Source organism: Colias eurytheme, chromosome 23, assembly GCF_061535395.1.
Source record: "Colias eurytheme isolate Ceu_HAF_F1 chromosome 23, ilColEury1 Martin Lab GWU primary, whole genome shotgun sequence".
In the NCBI taxonomy this organism is placed as follows: Eukaryota; Metazoa; Arthropoda; class Insecta; order Lepidoptera; family Pieridae; genus Colias; species Colias eurytheme.
The window spans coordinates 2,497,307-2,520,180 of NC_143002.1; the positions used below are offsets into that span (position 1 = coordinate 2,497,307).

The window sequence follows — 22,874 nt, forward strand, 5'->3', positions numbered from 1 at the left end:
ATATAAAATTCTATGTGAGGCAGATGAGAGATGTTACACAGATTTTACATAGCTCGGCAGTGCCAAGTCAATCAAAAAAGCGGCACGGTTGACCATCCTTTTCTCGAAGCAATTCAGGCCTTTTTCGACCCCCCCCACCCCATAACTTTGTCGTGTTAATTATAACTGAAATGTGTTTATGTGTAAATATCAATAAAAATACATATTAAGATCTCATCTTACAAAAGTATTTATTAATTATATAAGCTTAACATTTTTTAAGTGTGCTGCGAATAAAGACCTCTATCTAAATCATTAATCGAGATAATATAAACATAACTATAGGCTAATGTGTGGGGCCATTACCTCGCTAATTAGGATTGCAAGTGTCATACAATCAACAAATTCTCTCTTTCTTATACAAATAATCTCGAGTCTATCAACAAACATTTAACTCAAGCTGAACAATGATACTGGAAATCTAAGCACAGAATAACTTTCTGGTATTCTGTTTTAATAGGAATTGTAGGGAATTGTATAGAAACTGGAGCGTCCACTGAAATTAATGTCTTTCATTTGACACAGGACTGCTTGACCTACATTTTTACGTATTATTTTTCCTGCTACATTATATTTCTTACACGAAAAGGATTATCTATGTTGGCTGGATTTCGAGAGAGCTTTGTGCTTCGAGCACAGCTTCGAGTATGAAAATAGAATTACACTAAATAAAGAAAAACTTCTACGCCATTTGTGTCAATGGTAAATGTAAATAAATAGTATTTGAGAATAATAACCGTTTGTTTTCTTTATTCGATAATAAATTGTGTATATAAAGTATTGGTAATGTTATTTGTGAAATATTGTAAGATGCGAGTCGCCAGGCGCGACGTTTTTCTTTCACTGTGATTTTAAAGATGCCCTTGTCCAAGTGAATCTTCTTTAGGCGCATTGAGAGTAAAATTTCAAGTCGCGTCATGGCAATACCGTCACGTCTTGGGAGTAAGGCTTGGAGTAAGGCCACGATTTTGACAAAGAATTTTCACTTTTGACACGTGTGCTCGGCACACACGCTCGGCACGCGCTTTATATTTAATTTATGCAGTTAATTAGGAGATAACCAACATACGTAGGTATGTAGAAGCTATTTTACAATAACTAGTACCTAGTTGATTGATTAAACTATTCCATACATATTATGGTCAACGCGTTATCACTGCTATTCAAAGCAGTTGGTAGATAACGATCTGAATACCTATGTAATTATATACATATACTATAGCAATAATGTATTATATACATTCTTTTTAGTAAATAAACATAGTTTACGTCTTCATTAATCCGAAATACATTACACAAAGTACACAATTGCTTTTTATCTATCTATTATTTATAAGAATGGTATTGTCTGTTTTCCAAACAAAAGTCCTCATCGACCACAAACCACTGCCGAAATAAAACCGCATTGCTAAGCAATTATCCTGACCCGACCCCATTCATACTTCCCACTAATCTATACTAATATTATAAAGCTGAAGAGTTTGTTTGTTAGAACGCGCTAATCTCAGGAACCACTGGTCTTAGTTGAAAAATTCTTTCGGTGTTAGATAGCGCATTTATCGAGGAAGGCTATAGGCTTTATATCATCACGCTAAGACTAACGGGAGTGGAGCACTGCGGGTAAAACCGCAGGGCACAGCTAGTAATATATAAGAATATTTTCCTCAATTGTATCTATCAGTTCCATACATTAACATCTCAAGCCACACAATGGACAATGAATCATCAAAATGTCGTAAAACTGAGACGGGGACCACACAGGCGAAATACGAATTGCTAGTAATTAGTAAATATTTATTGTGTATGTGTATGGTAGTAATGAGTAATGATATAATCAATTGTACGGCGTTTTATGGGAGATTATTATTGTGTATCTAAAGTTTAAGAAGCGGTGTGGATATTGACAAAACAATTTAAATCATAGAACTAATAATGTTTAGTATGATTTACAGATGGCGGTAAGGTAAAAGTAAAAGTTTAATACTTTTACAGGAACTTTACCAACATATGAAGGAAATAATATTCATTCTAAATTAAAACATGATGTACCTAATTTTTAACAGTTTCTTTTTCTGCTTCTAGAATGAACTAAACCCTTTTGCACAGGACACTCTCCTACAGATATAGGTATATGTGTTAATTATTGTGTTGTTTTTAAAGTTATGGTTTGCTAAAATGTGAGATATCACTCAAATGAACCTAAATCCAGTTAGCACGTGTCCATTAGGCATGACTCATAGAGAAAACTTGCAAAATCGTGCAACTTATGTAAATGTTAAACTAACTTCGAAGTATCTGTTACATAGGTAAGTATGTACTGCATATTATTCGCATTGTACATAAAATTGATCGATGTCATTACATACAGATTTTGTAGAGAAATCTATATCTAATATCTAATAAAAAAGTAAAGCTAGCGAAAGTTTGTATGGATGTATGGATGTATGGATGTTTGTTACTCTTTCACGTAACGCATTGGGCATTGTCCTGTAATGGCATGTGATGTTTTTTTAAATAAAATAAATAAAGTAAAAACTACTGAACCGATTACAATGAAATTTAGCACACATATAGAGGGTAACTTGGATTAACACATAGGATAGGAGGTTTTATCCCGGAAATCCCACGGGAACGGGAACTATGCGGGTTTTCCTTTGAAAACGCGGGCGAAGCCGCGGGCGGATATCTAGTGGATAATATAAGTAACACAGTAGTAGTTATTTAGTATTGGTAACAACACATATAGGTGCTATGGACTACATATAAAAATAATGAAGTTTATAAACATTAATTGTATAATCATTTGGTATTTAGGTAAATTGAATGTGTTTGTTAAGGAAATAAATAATTTGCTAAGTTTTAGACGAAGGTCGGAAAGCTAGTAAGTAGTAAATATATTTTTAGTTCCCCAGTTTTCACAGTTCAAGTTTACAAATAGATGGCGCTGTTTGTAGCGTGTTAAGAATATATTTAAACCTCTTCACAAATTGCAATGGATAGAGTTGGGCGAGTAGAGGCAATCACGACAGTGTAGAGGGCAAGGTGGAGGGCCTAAATGTCTATGATCGGCCGCCATTGTAGATGTTCATAAACGCCGTAATGGCGGCAAATATCCGATCATTTGTTGGGCCAACACTGCCCATTGTAGGTATAATATTATAATATGTATTACCTGTGTCTCTCGTTACATCGAACAGTTTGGCTTGCAAGTATCTGTTTGGTGGTGTCCCTTTGGCTAGAAACAGGCTTCCTCTGTCAGCTGATGTTAAGAGACACACGTTGACCAGTATCTGTGAATAAATAATTATTAAGTATAAGAGCCTCAAAAATAAAAAGCGTGGAGGAAATTATCTCATTAATTTATATATTAATTAACACGTATTATGTTTATTTTAATAATGGTTCAAATAACACTAACAAATAATAAAAACGTTTGAAACTGCAAGATCTGTTCAAAGCTTATTGTGTATAGAATATAGATTAATACCGTCACGTCATGCAATAAGGCGACGATTATCATATCCTTGCCAAAGAAATTTCACTTCTGATACGCGTGCTCGGCACACACACTCTTTTTTATTATTATGTTTTTAGGTTTGCCTGCTATAGCCAAGGAAGAATAAGGAGATTTTTTTATTAATCTATTCAATAGAACTGATAAATCTATTAATAAATTATTTAAGAACATTTCTTTTATTGTAATGCTCTCGACGTAATAATGTTTTCCTAACAAAAGTTGTCTATAATATAAAAACACAAAAGATTACTTAGCCAATTATTCTGAAACCATTTCATTTTGTCTATAGGTTCTTCTACGAAAGTTAAATATAGTTTGGAAAAATACCCTGTATTTTTTAGGGCTGATTTTTCAATCCTTGGTTAAAACTTATTATTCGAATAACGTATTAAACTACCATTTTAAAAATGTATTCTAATTGTCCGTATTTGACAGATTATAGGTGACATTTTAATATGTTCGTGTAATACTTTATTGGACGGATAAATTTTAACCAAGGATTGAAAAATCGGCCCTTAATGAAATATTATTTCGAAGTCATGATTTTTTTCTTAAGGGCTTGGTCTAGTAGTGCAAACAAATGCATCCAGTCATCCTATATGTAAATAATACAAATGTACTAAGGGAAAGTTGCTCCACTTAATTTTTAAAAATTAAATCATTCATATAATTTAATATTCGTAATAAGTACCAAAAATGACAATTTGAAACAATTTTCGTGAAAATTACACCGGGTGATTTTTTTTTATCAGTACACAAAATTTGCGAATACTTTCTATTGATATCTTCAACTTCATGTTTATATAACTGATCAACTTTTACAAAGAAATTTGGACGAAATATAAAAAAAATAAGCTTTCCATACAAAATGCATAACTCTATACATTTTTTTCGACCTAAGTTTCTTAGTGAAAGTTGTTCAGTTTAACTAATAAAACGGATAAACAAATTTTGTATTTAATAAAAAAAATGTAATGTTTGTGTTAATTAAAAAATTATAAAATAGAAAAATACGCAAATGAAAACAAAAGATATTTATTTCTGACTAGCTTCCGCCCGCGACTCCGTCCGCGCGGATGTCAGTCTTCGCGTCTTCTACAGATTTATTATATTATGTATTATGTATAATACATATATAGATTTATATTGATAAACCTAATAAATCTTTTGCTAGCATTCTGATGCTTTATCGGTTGCACTGGATTTATCTCTTTTTTTTCAATCGCTTGAATGATATAGGATGGGTCCTTGATGGGCATCGAATGCTGAAGTCTCGAATCAATCAATTCTGACAGTAGGCAATTTATGTAAAATCTTGATAATGGTCCATCATTTTATTTTGCCTAAACGTTACATAATTTTTTATATATTCTATTTTTAACGAATGATTCACTCCAGTCCAAACAGCAAATAAGCAGACTTCTGCTTCTGCAACGTTTAGTTGTCCCTGAATTTGGAAAAAATAGTCATGATTCTTACCTATGACAAAAGTGTTATTTTTTGCATTGTATTTCAAATATTAAATTTCATATTCATGTCTTTTGCCGGAATTAGACATTTAACTTCTACTAGTCCCATTTTCCCTTTTTGATATGGGAGTGTATAAAGTAAATTTTTTAGATATTTCTCGTTATACTTTTAAAAAGTTATTATTGTCATTTTGCTCATTAGGTAAAGTAATTTCGATATCAGTTTTAAGTTTTTTGATACCTGCAATAATAACGTCATAATCGCCTGCACATACTTATCGATTACATTTACACCCTGTATACAATCCACCATCCACATTCATAATGTTTTCCTGTCCTCCTCTCCTTTACGCTGTTCACCGATACATTTTAAATGAGTAAATCTGCTACCACTGAAGGATGTTTCATTGTGATCAGCAAATTTTCACCACTGTTGTCGATTATTTGTTTTTCATTTTTAATCAGCAATTGGGAATCATCAGTTTTGTTTTTTGCAGATTGGTGATGTACCCTAACAATACGTCGAAAAGGGAAAGCATCAACGAATTATCGTTTTCGTCCTTTTTTTTTATTCTTCGCGTCTCTGTTACTTCTGTTTGTTTAGTTCTCAACACCCACTGAATTTTCTATGTTATTGTGATCTTCCATTACATCTGAGTTTTGATGATGTGATGATAATCCATTCGTTTTAATATTGGTACTTAGAGTTTTTTGGTAGTTTTGTAGTTAGACTAAACTAGAAATGGTGGACTAAATTTGTCAGCGCGTCTGTAAGATCAGAATATAAAACCAACATCCTGTATTTAAGTTACAAAATTAATAATCAAACAACATGCCGCTACGTTGAAAATGACTAGAAGAAAAAATTAAAACACCTCGGATCAATTTTGGAGTAAACAAATCATTTTCCCCGTATGGGGATTTCCCCGGATGAACTTGGGAAGTTCAAGTTCTCAATACAAGTTTATATTATATTTCGTATTTCTCAAACGAAAAATAAACATTTTTGGAACTTCAAAAAAATTATATTATAAGAAAATTTATGAGCTTACTTTAGTTTTAAAGAAATATATATACATCCCTTTACTGACACCCCGTAAAATAAAGAAATTGTTGCCAATCACCTTTGCAATCTATTTGGTTTCATTAACTTTATGTTCGAAGATAATTTTTTTTCTAGTAGTTACACGCGTATTTTTTTCGTTTATTTTCCATATCGAAATCAAATGTTTAAAAATACGAATATTTGCACAAAACTAAGATAAAAATAATCAATTAACAAAAATATTAAATTTAATGAAGTAGAGCAACTTTCACTTCGGTATGAAGGAAAATCGAGCGTAGAGCACACGTCAGAACGCTCCGGCCCAAGGAGCGCGACTAAAGAAATTCGCTAGGATTTTTCCTTATTATTTTAAATATTTTTTTAATATTTAAAGAATTATCAAAATTCAAAAAAAAAATTTTTTAAAGGATTAATACACATTGGTCTTCAACCAACTCGAATAAATTAATGGAAAAAATAACTTTTAGCAGTATTTATCAATCGATTTTGTAAGGCAAAAAATGGGAAATTTAATGAATTTATAACGCTCTAATTAAGAAAATCATAAGTTTTTCGGCAATTGTATTCAGCAGTTTTTAATAACGACTATATAAGGATAATAATGCGCTGATCAGATTATGTAAATTGTAATCGGTTGCAACGTAGTGAGTGCACAAACTTAGCTCGAAATGATTTTGGGGGAAAGAGACTTATCTTGAAGGCCTGATTAAGGTAACATAAAGTTACTTTATAAATGTGAAAAAATTCACGCGCATTGCGTATATAACACTAATTGATAAACAAGAAAAAAAAATTCAGTTTATCATTTCATTAGCCGGGAAAAAATTGTCAAATAACTTGTTGAAAACGCAATTTTGCTAGACTGCAGCCTTAATAACTGAGTATTTTCATTACTTACTCTGTTTTTATATTTTTATAATTAATTGACATGCACTAAATATAGATAAACTATGAAATGTTTTTGTTTGTCCGTAAAATATAGTTTCAGTATGGATACTGTAAATTGTAAAACATGCCGAAAAATAATATTTTTCCCGCTCTTCATACGCCGCTACTGCTAATTTAGGAATTGAACACAAATATATTACAATTCGAACCCATAGTTTCTGATCTTAGCACGAACTAACTAACAAACTCTTCAACTTAAATGTTAAATATGTAATGATTCGAAAGTGCTTCTAAAAGAAGTTTGAATAAATAAATGTTTGAGTTTGAACTTTATATTTGTAAACATGTTTATGTTTTCCGAAGGGACATACCCTTAAGCGTGGGTCTCGTTTCACAGAATAGCATTATCCAATTTTCTCAGGGACGTTAAAATTTTACGTAGGCCTCCGATTTCTTGGAATGAGTTTGTTTTCCGAACAGGACAGTGTAAATATTTTTATACAATGTTTCTTAGTATTTTTTTCCTTTTACATGTTATGAAAACGTGTTTGAGAGAATTATTTTTTCTGTAGGTAGCTACTTACTTTTGTACCTAAGTTTGAAAATGTTCTCTATCACTAAATACATATAGTTATTTCTTTTAGCTACATAATATTATAAGACTGATTTTTTTTAATATATAGGTCATTATTAGAAGTAGTAGGTAGTTCAGTAATAAATGCATGTAATAAATCATCTATCTATTTATCAAAACACGCCATATTCTGTTAAGCGTAAAATCGTAGTAAAGTGTATGGAAGTATAAAATTTAAAATATCATCAATTTTTATAAACTTAAACGTACATAACGTCTTTCATAATAAAATAAATTTAAACTCAACAGCATGTCCGTACATTGCAGTATAAGTTGCAAACTTGGGATCATTACAGTATACGATCCGACGAAGAAAACGACTCGATATCGGAACATATAAGTTGTTTCATTTGTACATACTAATCAAGAATTACAATAAAAACAGAAACATGAACTTTTAAAACGAAAACCGATTCTTAACCAGAAAATTACTTAAAATTATTTTAATTTCATTATTTTCACATTTTTGCTGTACCTACTGATGTTAGTTACCTTTAAACTAGTTCAATTTATTACAATATTTCAGTTCTTAATCTATTGGAATAGGTACCGAATACAGTGTTTTGAAGATAATATGTTGATCCTGGTTATAATCCGTTAAATGTTTCGATAATCATCAATCTTTATAAATCGTCATACGATATCGTATCGCAAGGTATAAAAATCCTTGCGTATTTCAACAGGGTTTTAAACCGAATAACTTCGCTATAATAAACTTATAGAGCTGCTGCATTTACTCCACTGCAACTAAATTTGATTTAAAGTTGACACTGTATGTCTTTCAACTAAGAGGATAAAATAAATGTATGTTAGTTTATATAGTAAACTAGCGGTCCGCCCCGGCTTCGCCCGTGGTACATATTTACGTTTTCTCTACATAAGAACCATCCTCGTACTTCAAGGAATATAATAAAAAAAGAATAATCGAAATCGGTTCAGCCGTTCTCGAGTTATGCGCTTACCAACACATTTTGCGATTCATTTTTATATATAAAAAAGAATTATATAATAACAAACACTGACACGGGAAGAAAAAATATCACAGTGAATACACTCTATATTGTTATATTTTTCACTTTTTAGATTAATTGCAATAGTCAACTCATTCAATCAAGCCGAAATTTTATTCTATTTTTATTTAAATAATATCTGCATAGTATCAAAGTACGAAATATTTTATTCATTCTTTGATATAAATTATTAACTACATCGGACACAAGAGACAAACCTTTAAAATAAAATGCATCTCCTCACTCCTGGTACATAAATTATGAGAAAATCCCAAGAAAACATCGCATAATTGCCTCTGGGCTGGCATCTTACCAAACCTTAGCTGCACTGCCTTGCTTCATTATTGAAGGATTTCGGAGTTGACAAACGTTCTAAAAGAATATTTATTTTTAAAATCCTTGCTGGAAATGTAAAGTGAGAGACTTTTGGAAAATATTATTGAAAATAGGCCAGTACCTACAGCCAATTAACCAATACACTTGAAGGTCTATCATAGTATACTCGTTGACTAAGTAGTGTGTCTGAATTATTTAGATTCTTTATTTTAAGTAAAAAACTAGCTCTTTTAATTTTTGTTAACGTCCATTTGTTTACTTCCAACCACTTTGTTTAAATAACAAGAGTTTCTAGAGAGAAGGGGTTAAAAATACTTTTCTATCTGGAATCCGGTGTAAAAAACATTCATTTGATTTAAGGAAAGTTGTTTTTTCACAAAGTTATTCCAAAGATAAAGAATTAATCAGCAAATGGACGGGATGATCCCACTTCTGATGTTAGATTCGAAAGAATAATTTCATTTGGCTAAGTGTACATTACGCGGTATTGTAATTTACATTTATTACTCGGATTTTTGGGCGTCTCATTCAAAAGACCTTTATAAGGACTTGACCTAACTTATCGTTATTAAATATTCTATTATATATCACTACTAGTGGTCCGCCCCGGCTTCGCCCGTGGTACCTACATGTATCCTATCCTATAGCTCTCAAGTTGGATCGAACTGCACATGGTGTGCGAATTTTTACCCGACTACGGCAAAGCAAAAGGAGGGTTATGATTTTGACAGGCTATGTATGTATGTATGTATGTATGTATGTATGTATGTATGTATGTATGTATGTATGTTCATCTGTTCCCTCGTAACTTCTAAACTACTTATCAGAATTCGACAAATGACATATCATTAGAAGCGTCTTAATTGTCCGGTGGTTATAGGCTATATGGGGTTTCACAAAATCTAATGTGGCGCCCTCTAGCGGACAAAACATACAGAGTAAAAAAATAAAGTTAAGATAAATATGCCGTGTTTGGTATCATTTGAAAGCTTTTTACTTGCACATTTTGAATATATATATATTACTAGCATTTGCTTGTGACTTTACCTGTATTCATGGGCTGATTGCATATAATTCACATCTTTTCGTTCATAGCTTCTTTATTAGTTCATCAATTTAACTTTTGTTTTATACTTTTTCAGCGTCGTTTGTTGTCGTAGTTGGGTTTTAGTTGTTTTACTTTTTATCTTGTATTATAATCGGTTAAGTGGTTTAGGAGTCCATTGAGGACAAACATTGTGACACGAGATTTATATATATTAAGATAGGTACATAGTAAAAAACAAAGTCGATTTCTATGTCCCTATATCCCTGTATGCTTAAATCTTGCGGGAGTCTAGTTTTATATACAGAATATTACGGATAACCGGTTTTGGTTTATCGAAATTGTATTCTATTCACTAGTGTATAGAGTACGTTTTTCAATGACATGATTGCTCAGACGGCAAAGCGCGGATAATTTATCCTATTGTGAACGAAACAAATGAAATATTCACTATTCACGATGCAATTGCTATTGCGCTGGCAATAATAGGTATATCATCCATAATCTATAAGTACTAATATAATAAGCTGAAGAGTTTTTTTTTTTGTTTGCTTGCGCTAATTCCAGGAACTATGTGTTCGATTTGTAAAATTGTTTCAGTGTTAGATAGCCCATTTATCGAGCAATAATTTATCAATACGGGTTAAATAACGGGGCACAGCTAGTCTTATTATAAAATAATTTTCTACATAGTTTATAGTTTATATAGTAAATTATATAATAACACGTCTAAACCGATTTTATGGATCTTAGCCAAATATAGGTCATATTTGTAGATAAATGATTTAAAAAGAAATTGGCTATTTAACCGACTTTTTATATTGAAGTTCGAACGAGAAAATTGCATGCGAAAACTAGTTTGTACAAACGAAAGAAACGTTAAGTTTACACTGTATTGTACCGTATATGTTGCCCCATATTTGTGACCTCTAAGTTACATTGGCCAAGTAAGCTCTAAGTTACTAGACCAAGTTGTAGGAAAACTTTAATTTTGTTTTACAAAAACATCGTAACATGTTTATAGAACTAAGAAATTATAAAGTCCAAGTATTTACTTCACAGTACCAACTTTATCTACGTATATACTAATATGATAAAGCTGAAGTTTTTTTGCTTGAACGCACTAATCTCAGAAACTACGGGTTTGATTTGAAAAATAATTTCTCTATTACATAGTCCATTTATCGAGTAAGGCTATAACCTATATAATATCAATTGGAGCGGAGCAATGTGGATAAAACCACGGGTCACAGCTACTCCCATATAAAAGGTATCTTGTTAAAAAGGTTTCATTACTGCTAAATAGGAAGAGATCCATAGAAAAACTACCATTACTAATGCTCTTTTAATAGCCTAGCTAAGGGCATAAACGATTTATCTTGAGCCGAACGAATTAACAGTTAGACTAACGAGGTATTTGCTCAATCCACTTGATCAGAAGTTTATTTACTGTAAGTACTTTTTGAGGAAACTTCTTAAAGGGTTACATCAAATAATGAAAACAAATTTTGTGGCTCGGTAGGTTTGAAGGAAATTTTCCTTCATCGTAGATTAAAAAATCGTAGTTAGAAATAATACAGTATCTATATTCTATACTTATGTTAAGCTGAAGAGTTTGTTTATTTGATTGGACGTGCTATTCTCAGGAACTACGGGTACGATTTGAATAATTCTTTCAGCGTTACATAGCCCAGTTATCGAGGAAGGCTATACGGCTATAGGTGAACATAGATAATATCATCACGCTTAGACCAATAGGAGCGGAGCAATGCAGGCAAAACCGCGGGGTAAGAATAGTTGTAAATATATCTAGTAAAATAAAATACACAAATAAAACAATAGAATTATTAACTAATTCAATACAAATTTCTATAATAGTTTAGAAGTTATGCATTAGATGTCCAACTTCTGATTTTCAGCCATATTTACTTAAAAATAACATAATTAAACTTACCTTATGACAAAGAACATCAATATCCAATTCATTGGCTACATCCTTGATCAGGTCCATAAACAGGTCGGCTTCATCCAGCTGCCTCTGCGCTGAACTGCTGGGAGACCTGGACCTCTGGAAGTTAACAAAATATTCAGTATTTTTAATAGCAATTATTGGGAAAAGTAAATACGGTAGATATTTCCGGCTAGCTAAAGTTAAAAATTCATTTATGGGTCAAGGTATACGCTTTTACAACAGAATTCCTCATAATATTAAAGAGTTTAGTACTTAGTTCTAAATTTAAAACTTATATAAAAAATGTACTAGTTCAGAGAGCCTATTACAGTATTAAGGAATATATGGACGATAAAAACCCATTGAGGGTTGTCGCGTAAAAACCACAGGACAGTTCTTTGGCATATTATGTTAATATAATTATTATGATGTTACATATATGTAATTTGTAAAATTGTAAAACTGACATGATTAAAAAGAGCAACTATGGAGTTTCTAGCCGATTCTTCTCCGTAGATACTGCTTTCCGAATCGGTGGTAAATGTTAAAAATATGTACCTAATGACGTTTCAAAAGTGCTTCTAGAAGAAGTCTAATTGAATAAATAAATGTTTGAGTTTGAGTTTGAGATATAAGTAATTGATAAACATACTATCTAGGTATATTTCATTATTCTTTAAAATATACAATACGCACTTACGCAGGCAGAATTCGTTAACTACTAGTCTTATATTATATTATTACTTATTAGTTCACGGAACATAAATCTTTTCAATCCTTTGATCCAAATTAAGCCTTCAATACCAATACAATTATGAATTATTAAACAAAAATACATTCTTATCAACATAATCGCCAATACGCAGAGATGACAGAAATTTAAAAAACAAAAGACGCACACACACACACACACATCCCTTAAACATACGCAAAGATGTTATAAATATAACACACACACACACATCCCCTAAACATTTGCAAAGGTTTAAGAAATGTTATAAGAATTTACAACGAAAACGCTGACGTCATTCAGTGAAATGCCTCCAAGTTGAGATTACGGCGACATTTTTCAAGATGCCACAATATAGCGTGACATATGATCACGAGATTGCTTACGACTTTTGTAGGCATAACGTCAGTTCATATTTAATTGAACGATTTGAACGTAAATTGGTGTCGACTTTGATATATTGTGTGGGAGTAAACAAACACGATGTTCTTATATATTTATTTTATTTATACAAAATACTATAAAGATAGAAAAGATTCATCCAAATTCCAAACACTGGATGAAAAGTAAGGTAAGTAGAAACTTACAAAGTACAAACCTTCGTAAGCGATGACATAAAACTATAATTAGGTACTCTTAACAAGAAATAAACATACATAATCTTCGAGTAATATTACCATTAGTTTTTGTATTCAATTAAAAAAATGGAACTCAAATACTTCTGATTAATTATATTTAAAAACGACTAAACTCAGAAATAGGGCAAATGCATTTCAAATCTGTTTCCCTGATCCACTTTTCTTAACCTTTCTATACTAGATAGAGACTGTTATTCAAAAACATATCTAATCTAACTTTGAAATGGAAATGTCTCAAAAGTGTATTAAAAGTTTTCTCAACGAACTTTAGATATCGCATCTCCGAGCCATTTGTTACATAGCTTAGAATAAATAAAATATTTAGTTTTATAGCATTCAATGTTATATATAAATGATAAATTTTAAGCATCGAATTCTATAAAATAAATAGTTGGTAGAAAAAGAATTCTCAATAAAAATAGTTTGAAAAAACTATCCGTCGTTACAACGTCTTGGTTATTTTTATAAGGATAATAAGATAAACTCATGAAATGATTTTATTGTCACCGATCCTTGATAAGTGTACAAAGTTTGAATAAAAATCTGTCCGTGTAAAGTGGGTCGAAATCGAATCTGAAGTCGGTTACATACAAACATACAGGTGAAGCTAGGATATAAGCGTGTTAAAATACTAAATGTAAGTAAATTCACGATTTTCAAGCTGTTATAAGTATGATATTAATATATATAATCTGATCATTGAACTGTAAGGATTCACTATTGGTATCTATACTAATATTATAAAGAGGAAAGGTTTGTATTAGGGATGTAACGATACATGATTTTGCCGATACGATACCGATACCGATATTTTTAGTAATGTATCGGCGATACCGATACCGATACCGATATCGATGGCTTGGTAGAAAAATAAATATGTAGTGAATTATGCATAAAAAGTTACCAACATTTAACAGAGACAACTGTTAATCGTATTCTTTTGAATAAAAATGCCAAATCAAAAAACAACAAAACCATTTATTTTAGTATTATTATTTTACGAAGTCAGTTAAACTTTAAGTAATACACATACAATCAGTACCTAATAAAAGTTTACAATTCTGCCATCCTTTAACTAGAAAGCCGTTAAGCCCACGAAGTGAGTTTCGAGTAAATGGCACAAATCACGGAAATCGTTATTTCTTAAAAATTATGACACTTACAATAATTATTGTGAGATACATCGATCGACATTTTATTATATATAAATATTAGTTTTTACCCAGAAACTGTCATAATTTATTTTTAAATTCACTTTTTCTCGTTTAGTTCAGCATATAATCTGAAAATTTTAACTATTTACTGGACAAGCGTAACCATAGCGACTTTTTAGCTAAGTAATTTAGTATTTTTATTTTCATTTTGTGATTTATTTTATTTAGTAATAAAATGCTTACCTAAAACGTCGTTAAGCTACTATAACTACTTTTAAGCTATGACTTTCGTTTTAATTTAAATTTCAAAAACTTTATAATCAGCGTTTAAGGGTTTTTGGATGCTTTTGTACTATGATTCTATATAGTTGTACGAAATTTTAATCTTACTAATGTTAAAAATTTGCTGCTGTCTGAGGCTTTGCTCTCGGGAATTACATCCTCTAGGTCAACCAATGGAAAGGAAAAGGATCAAAAGCTTTTAGGTTTAAGTATTAAGGATTTAAACACTATCTAAATTAATGGTTTTAGCGTCTTATTGTGAGTAACAAGTATTTTAAACTCTTTTACTAAATTACTCTTTTAAGTTTTCGATAAAATTAACCTTTATTTCTCGTCATGTTCACGTTTATTTCATTACAGTGGCTCATTAAGGGGTTAAGATTGAGATAAATCTTCTCACTTTTCTTTTTTGGAACCGTATATTCATTTAGAATTGCAATTTTAACGTTATTTTATAAATATTCTTCTGCGAAGCCATCATACGAGTCACGGATATGTGAGTACATATAGAACCACAAACAATGTAAACATAAATCGTTTCCTGAAAAAAAAATTAAGACTTGTGCACAAGGTTTTTGAAAAAATACACCCTGGTTTCAATAGGGCTTCAAGCTCTTACATGTGGGATGCTCTTAATAAATAATGTAGAACCGCTTATCAAATGATTAGAAGACTCTTTCATCCACATTCAGAAAATATAATATACCAGAATATGTGGAAAATAGCAGGAGGTAGAAAACTTTTTATTTGCTACAATGTAAAAAATACAAATCTTAATAATCTAATACATATAAAGATAAGAAAAAATAGCAATAGTTGCAAAATGGACTCCCCGTCAGCGGGTCAAAGGTAGTGTACTCCTAACAATTTTTGTATCACCATCTCTAGTACATTGCTTGACAGTCGATTACTAATTCCACCCAAGGGGTAAATTACATAATTAATAAATAGTTTTAAAAATTAAATAGTACAGACTGTCTTTCTTCTCTTTCTCGGTTACAGAGACAAATCAGAGTCTAAACAGAGAAGTACGATTGAAAATTCGCACTGTCGTAACCATTACCTACCAAATTTTCGTAACTTTGACTTGTTATATTTTCCGTAATTTAGCTGCTAGATTGTTTAAAACTTAGTAAACCTGATCAGAAACAATATGTTTTGTAAAAGAAAATCAAAAACAATCGGTACTCTGCTTGGGAGCGACATTATTTCATCATCACTCTCATCCCCAAAACTGATGCATCACCAGAATCGGATAACTGCCTTTTAGCTAAAAAATGAGGGTTAGCTGCTTTGTAGTTAAGCAAAAAAGTGTTATTAGAATTTTTCCTAAATAAAATTACCTAACTAAAAAAGCGTTAAGGGCGAGTAACTGCAAATAAGGTAAGGATTTCCATTGGAATCGTTATATGAAAGCATATCATATTTAAAAACGTTATCACGTTAAAAATTAAAAAAATTCAAAATTATTTATTTCTTTCCTTTACATAAACAAATTTGTGATTGGAACACTCCTAGTAAGCAAATAAAATGCTTGTGTCAGGAGGTTCCGCTCTTCCTTAAAAAAATATCGGTATCGGTTGATTTATTATCGGCGATACCGATATATCGGCTTGCCGATATATCGGCCGATATATCGGCATCGGTATCGGTATCGTTACATCCCTAGTTTGTATGTATGTATGTATGGTTTTCACGCATAAACTATTTGACCGATTTTGATGAAATTTGGCACAGATAATCTTTAGATCCTGAGAAAGAACATAGGTATAAGCTTAACCTTTTATTGCGAAATATGTACCACGGGAGAAGCCGGGGCGGACCGCTAGTTTATTATAAAACACATCATTAGCGACCTATATTATTGTACTAGCGGTCCCGGCCAACTTTTCACTGAGGGGTATGAAAAATAGATGTTGGCCGATTCTCAGATGTACTTTATAGACAAACAAAATTCATGAGAATTGGTCTAGCCATCTCGGAGTCCGGAGGAGTATGGTAACTAGCATTGTGACACGAGAATTAAGAGAAAGACGATTATATTCGTCACTCATAGTCTTTGGGACGGAAGATCATCAGAGATCCGTTCCGATAAATTAATGTTTCCGTATAACAATATGAAACCGTTTATCGACACAATCGATGTGAATTAGCACGTATATGTTTAGACTAGCTTTTTGCATGCGACTTCATTCGCGTTAACTACTAAACTGACAGTTTCATACAATTTAATTCGATTGTACTAGGTAAGTACACATTCTTTTCTACTAAGTAGGTACACCTTCAAGGATTTAAACTACGTATAGATTTAAATTTATTGCGATTTATTATCGGACCGAATCAAGAAATTCCGTAACGAAAAAACCTCACGCTCCCCACTCCGACAGGCTCGGAAGTGTGGCTTGAAGGCATAGCATGCAATAGCTTTACCGCGGCAGTCCCCGAGTGCCACACGTCTTTTTTTTTTTAATGTGTTTAGAGAGCTTTTATAACAACTTCATATACTGTTATGTACTCTTATGTGCTCATCCATACTTAATATTATAAATGCGAAAGTAACTCTGTCTGTCTGTCTGTTACTCAATCACGCCTAAACTACTGAACCAATTTTCATGAAATTTGGTATGAAGATATTTTGATACCCGAGAAAGGACATAGGCTACTTTTTATCCCGGGAAAATGACGCAATCCCGGAAATCCCACGGGAACGGGAACTATGCGGGTTTTTCTTTGACTGCGCGGGCGAAGCCGCGGGCGGAAACCTAGTATAATATAAAACGTTTTTCTACAAACACGTTAGGTAGTTAAAAATACATCTAATTTCATCTAAATAGTTCGATCGAAGGCTACGTTCAAAGCCTCTCGGAGATTAACAGATTATCCAGTCAATCCATTTAAACCAATATCGAGGCTTCTAATTCAGATAGGGAGTTAAATAAGGTATTTATTGCAGTACGAAAGTCTATTTATAAATCGTCTGTGTGAACGTAGTATTCTCAAAAATGAATGTGCCGATTTTCATGCGGTTTTCACAGACATTTGCATATAATTGTTGTGATAAATAGTTTCTGGTTATCTTCGTGAATTAGTTGAAAGTTCTATAGTAAGTATATTATTGTAAAATTCCCTTGCTTATATTATCAAAAGAACATTAAAGTAAATTTGCCGTATTTATCTATAAACATAAATGAAAACACCCTTAGGTACCAAAAAAAATCCTGATTTTCAAAGATTATTCAATAACTACTGAAAGGTTTTTGTTTGGCTGTAGCTTACTTCTCAATCTTATAAAAGTAAATTAGACGATCTTGGATAACGAATCTTCAACCTACCAACTTTTTCATAGAATTTTCTGTATCTAGTACCAGTATCTAGTTAGACTTTTACCTAGTTTAGAATAAGGCGTAGGTGGTAGCTTGCTTATTAGTCTAGGATTAACTTTGTATGAAACTTCGTCAGTTTTGAAGCTAATACAACTAAGTACTACTAAGAAGTCGCGGGTAAGTAGTATCATCATCACCCCAACTGCTGGGACACGGGCCTCTTATGAGGGTACAGTATCCACCACGCTGGCCAAGTTCGGCTTAGCAGATGTCACATGTCGTCGAACTTTCTATTCTTCAACTTGTCGGTTTCCTCACGATGATTTCTTTCACCAGATATCATCATAGTTGACCTAAACTCATGTATTATTGAGGAATATACAGAAATAACCATAAAAACGTGACACAACCACACTGATTCCAAAGCGTAATAATTTTCATTCACTTTAATATTCGTGTCACGTAGAATATAAAAAGCTAGTAAGAACGTATCGTCCGTATTATATTGGGGTTCCGTACACGTAACGCTCATATTGGCTACGTTATGAAAGACTGTTCGTAAATTATTATTTGTTTGGTTATTAAATGCAAAACATGATTACTTATTTTCAATAAAGAGTTTGACCACATAATATGGATTGAACTGATGTTAAATATGAAATAAATATGGCATAGTATTATGTCAAAAGAAATTATTTTCAAAAACAGACGTAAGTATTATCAAAAGTCAAAACTTATTTGGTAGATACAAAAAAAACTTTGCTCTTTCCATTTTCATTTTACACCGTGACTTCGTTCATACACACAATGTAAGAAAGGCTTAATTCAATTACAACAGAAGCTTCATAATTTAATTGTTACCAAAAGAAATTAGCAATAGAAAGCCAACAGCTGTTTCACAAACGAACCCCGAAATGCCATCAGAATTTAATCAGAATGAAATGCTAATTCCGACGACAATGCTGCCAAATCTAACGTTTGTTACAAGAAACACAATTTTGTATGAAAAATACTCAGGAAAAATACGAGATGATGTTTTCTGTCAGCACCAAGAAAATTAAAGGAAAGTTTGAGGAACGAATGTAGGTAAACATTGATTTATTCGTGCTACTATTAACTATACCTAATATTATACGTAAATGCGAATGTTTGTTACTCCTTCTCGCTAAAACTGATGAACTGATTTTCATGAAATTTGGCACACATAGAGGGTAATTTGGATTACCCTCTATGGTTAGGTTTTATCCCGGAAATGCTACAACGGACGACGAAACGAACGGGTTTTTCTTTGAATCGCGGGCGAAGTCGCGGGCGAAAAGCTAGTTAATATTAAAGCTATTTATTCAAACGCTATAAAAGTATTTTAACCGATTTAAATCCCGATTTATTCATCAATTCAACAATATAGTGCGCGTGATTATAGAGATGTTACATTTCTTGGCGGTAGTTCAAAAGTTGTTAAGTGAATGCGTCCACCATTTGTTAAAATGCTCGCACGGATTCACGTTTTGGGGTAATTCCCGTGAAAAATGTTTAAGGAAGCAAAAAGATATATTATTATACTTTATTTTACTTTATTTTTCCTCGCCCACCTCTTTTAAATATGTCTCTTTAAGTTCGTTAATAGTACTCTGGATGAGATCGCTAAATTAATATAAAAATTTAATTATTTAATTGTAAAATAATTATCGGAAAAATACTTAATATAAAAAGAAGACCATATTATGATTACAATGGATCTAATTTTTTAATAATGATAACACAGTTATGTACTTTCAAGGTTTATATAAAAACTAAGCAAAATGAAAGCATTTTCCATTTTCATCGTCCACTTTAATAGCAGTATAATAATGAGCACCGTAATAGTTTTAAAGCCGAGCTCAAAGTTAAAACGCCCCGTAAAATGAACGAAGGTAAATCAAAAGATTTCTATGTAATCCATTTACCGAATGAAATCTTTGAAAAACTGTGTCAACGGCCCTTTAACTGGATTGTTCTGTAAAAACTTACATAATTTTAAAGAGATTTAGCGTGCACTAGAGTTGAGTTTCCAATTAGTGGAGCGGTGGATAAATTGTACTTTTAGTTAAAAGTTTTATGTGCCTTTTCATTTGATGGTAACATTTGTTTTAGAGCGCGTTTTATTTACCAGCTGATCACAGACGTTGTTCTATTACACCTAGGATACATTATTGAAATAACATTACCTTGTCATAATAGGAAATAACAACGAGAATTTTCTTTTAATATACTGGCTAACTACCTGTTTTTTTCGTATCTTCTGGTCTACGTGCTTATCAAATACTATGTATCTGTTTATAAATCTTCTATCTATATCCCTTTCTTTATAAATTAATGGTTTATATAATCATCAATGTCTGTAAAAAAATACATGATCGCATTCATAATATTAGTACAGATTAAATTTAAATAAAACACTATCAAAATTAAATATAACCAAATGGTAAAAACCGTTCTCGCGTCAAATAGCAATTCAATTTAGCAGCATAATTCGACAAAATCGTAATTCCGATTCCGACGAATTTAAGTTAACTGCATTAAGAGAAAAGTTAATTTATAATGCCTTTATGTATTTCCCTGCTTTCTCTCGCAAATAATTTCCTCGGAGAGTTATCTAAGTGGCCATATAAAATATACTTTTTACGACCAGAGAAAAATACGACACAAGACACGAAACTGATATACAACGCAATTCCTGAACAGGCTTTTGGAATCAGCCAAGTGAATTGTTTTTAGATAACATAATGTAAATATAAATCGTGTTTATGAATAACTAGCTTTCCGCCCGCGGCTTCGCCCGCGTTTTCAAATAAAAAGCCGCATAGTTCCCGTTCCCCTGGGATTACCGGGATAAAACCTATCCTATGTGTTAATCCAAGCTACCCTCTATATGTGTGCTAAATTTCATTGTAATCGGTTCAGTAGTGCGTTGTAGCGTGAAAGAGTAACAAACACACACACATCCTCACAAACTTACGCATTTATAATATTAGTTTATGAATAATTTAAACTGCTGAACCGATTTTGGTTGTTTATTAAAACAAATGCGATATTTATTTATATTAATGAGATATTTATCGATCTGATTATTATTATAACTGCAAGGGAGTTTGTATTTGTAGTATTTATGTAGTTTGATAAGTTTCCACGGCAAAACGACTGAATCGATTTTGATGAATTCAGAAAAGATTGATAACAGTTTGAAGACTTGTATTGATCAGTTAAGTTGATGTGAGATAGTCGACATGCCGCGTGATAACATAAAAAGTTATACATAAATGAGAAAATCTTAATAATCCGCTAAAAGAAAGGCTTTTGATGAATTCTACCTCCAAGGAAATAAAATAGGGTATGAAAGTTTGTTCAATGAAAATAATAAAATAATAAAGCGGGCGAAGATGCAGTCAACAGTTAGTTACCAAATATATGTTTAAAAATATGAGCTAACTGTTGGTAGACGACCCATCCCTTTCAGTTTTCATGCAAACAGACAATTACAAAGACATTGCATGCGCCTTTATAATTTTGCATGTGTGCGTTAAAGTTGCTAATATCACGCAAACTAGTACATAAAAGGTTTGTTTTCGATACAGAGATTACAGGGCCCACATCTTGTAATCAATTGTAGAGGTAGTGGTTAGGTTTACATGATATAGGTGGAGTATCAGGGTTCTCTTATAGCAGTATTTAATTTTCAATATGCGAAAGTGATGGCGCTAGACGGCCTAAATAAAGGCCTATTCAAACTATATATCTATCGTTATATAACTATCGTACTCGGATCGGTATACGGGATTTGAGTCTCTATAATATACTATGTAAGAGATTTAATCGCGTGTCCATCGGGATACCGATACCGTGTCCGCTACCCACGGCGGTAGCGGCTAGCGGATACCGCTGTAGTTTGAACAGGCCTTAACGTTGACAAGTTCTTAGATCGATATCAAAGCTAAAAATAATTTGGAAAATCCAAAAGTGCACGCCTCATAATTTTTTTTTAATAAATATTTATTAATTATTATTTTTGTTTATTTAATAACAATTAAACCACATCGAATCAGACCCTGAAAAATGAAAGGGTTCTATTCCTGAGCATACTCAAGCGTAAGAGAAAAAAAAAGACTCGATTAGTAAAGTATTTCGGTCGCTATCGTGTTAACAAGAAAAAGGATCCGCACAGACAGACACACGGACGTCCAAGACAGAACTTTTTTAAACTGTTTTTTAACTAGTTTAAATAACAAAAATGACATCAAAAATATCATGAACGTTAAAAATAGTGTTTTTTCTTAATATGTGTGTGTATGTATTATCTTACAAGTGCAATGTATGATACATAAAGACATTTTAAGTTTGAAAAATCAGATGTTTTGCGCGAAGTGACAGTAGTACCCACCTCAACGCTTCGCTTATGAGGCGTGCAATATAGAATAAAAAATACAAACAACCCCACAACCATAACGTAAGCGAAACGAAGCGAACACAAAATCTAACAATCAAATACGGTCAATAGATTTGTTTATCAAGCCTTATCTACACTTGAAAGGTGGAAGTGACGGGTGATATGATATCGAGTAGTTTTTCGACACTTGAGCGTTGATAAATTTAATGGATTTTCAAGTGGACACGGTGGCTAGTGGTGATGATACTAATGTTGTTGATTGGGTTTGTCTGTTTTAATATAACTGCTTGTCATTTGTTTAACTTCTAATAACTCAAGCCCCGGAACCACAGACACAATAGAAAATCTATTGTGTCTGGGAGTTGGGAC

General features: G+C 32.1%; 1 protein-coding gene across 4 annotated transcripts in view; it reads right to left on the reverse strand.

Annotated features, from left to right (window-relative positions):
• Pde6 (phosphodiesterase 6) overlaps positions 1–22,874 on the reverse strand; it is a 77,539-nt gene that overhangs the window by 13,595 nt on the left and 41,070 nt on the right. For 3 of the 4 annotated variants that reach the window (XM_090115593.1, XM_090115595.1, XM_090115596.1), the window contains exons 3-4: positions 11,959–12,072; positions 3,212–3,329 (exon numbers count right to left, since the gene is read on the reverse strand). In XM_090115593.1, the coding sequence (XP_089971719.1) occupies positions 3,212–3,329; positions 11,959–12,072 (232 nt within the window). Of the gene's footprint in view, positions 1–3,211; positions 3,330–11,958; positions 12,073–21,551; positions 21,670–22,874 lie in introns of those variants that run through there. The other variant, XM_090115597.1, reaches the window with a different exon arrangement.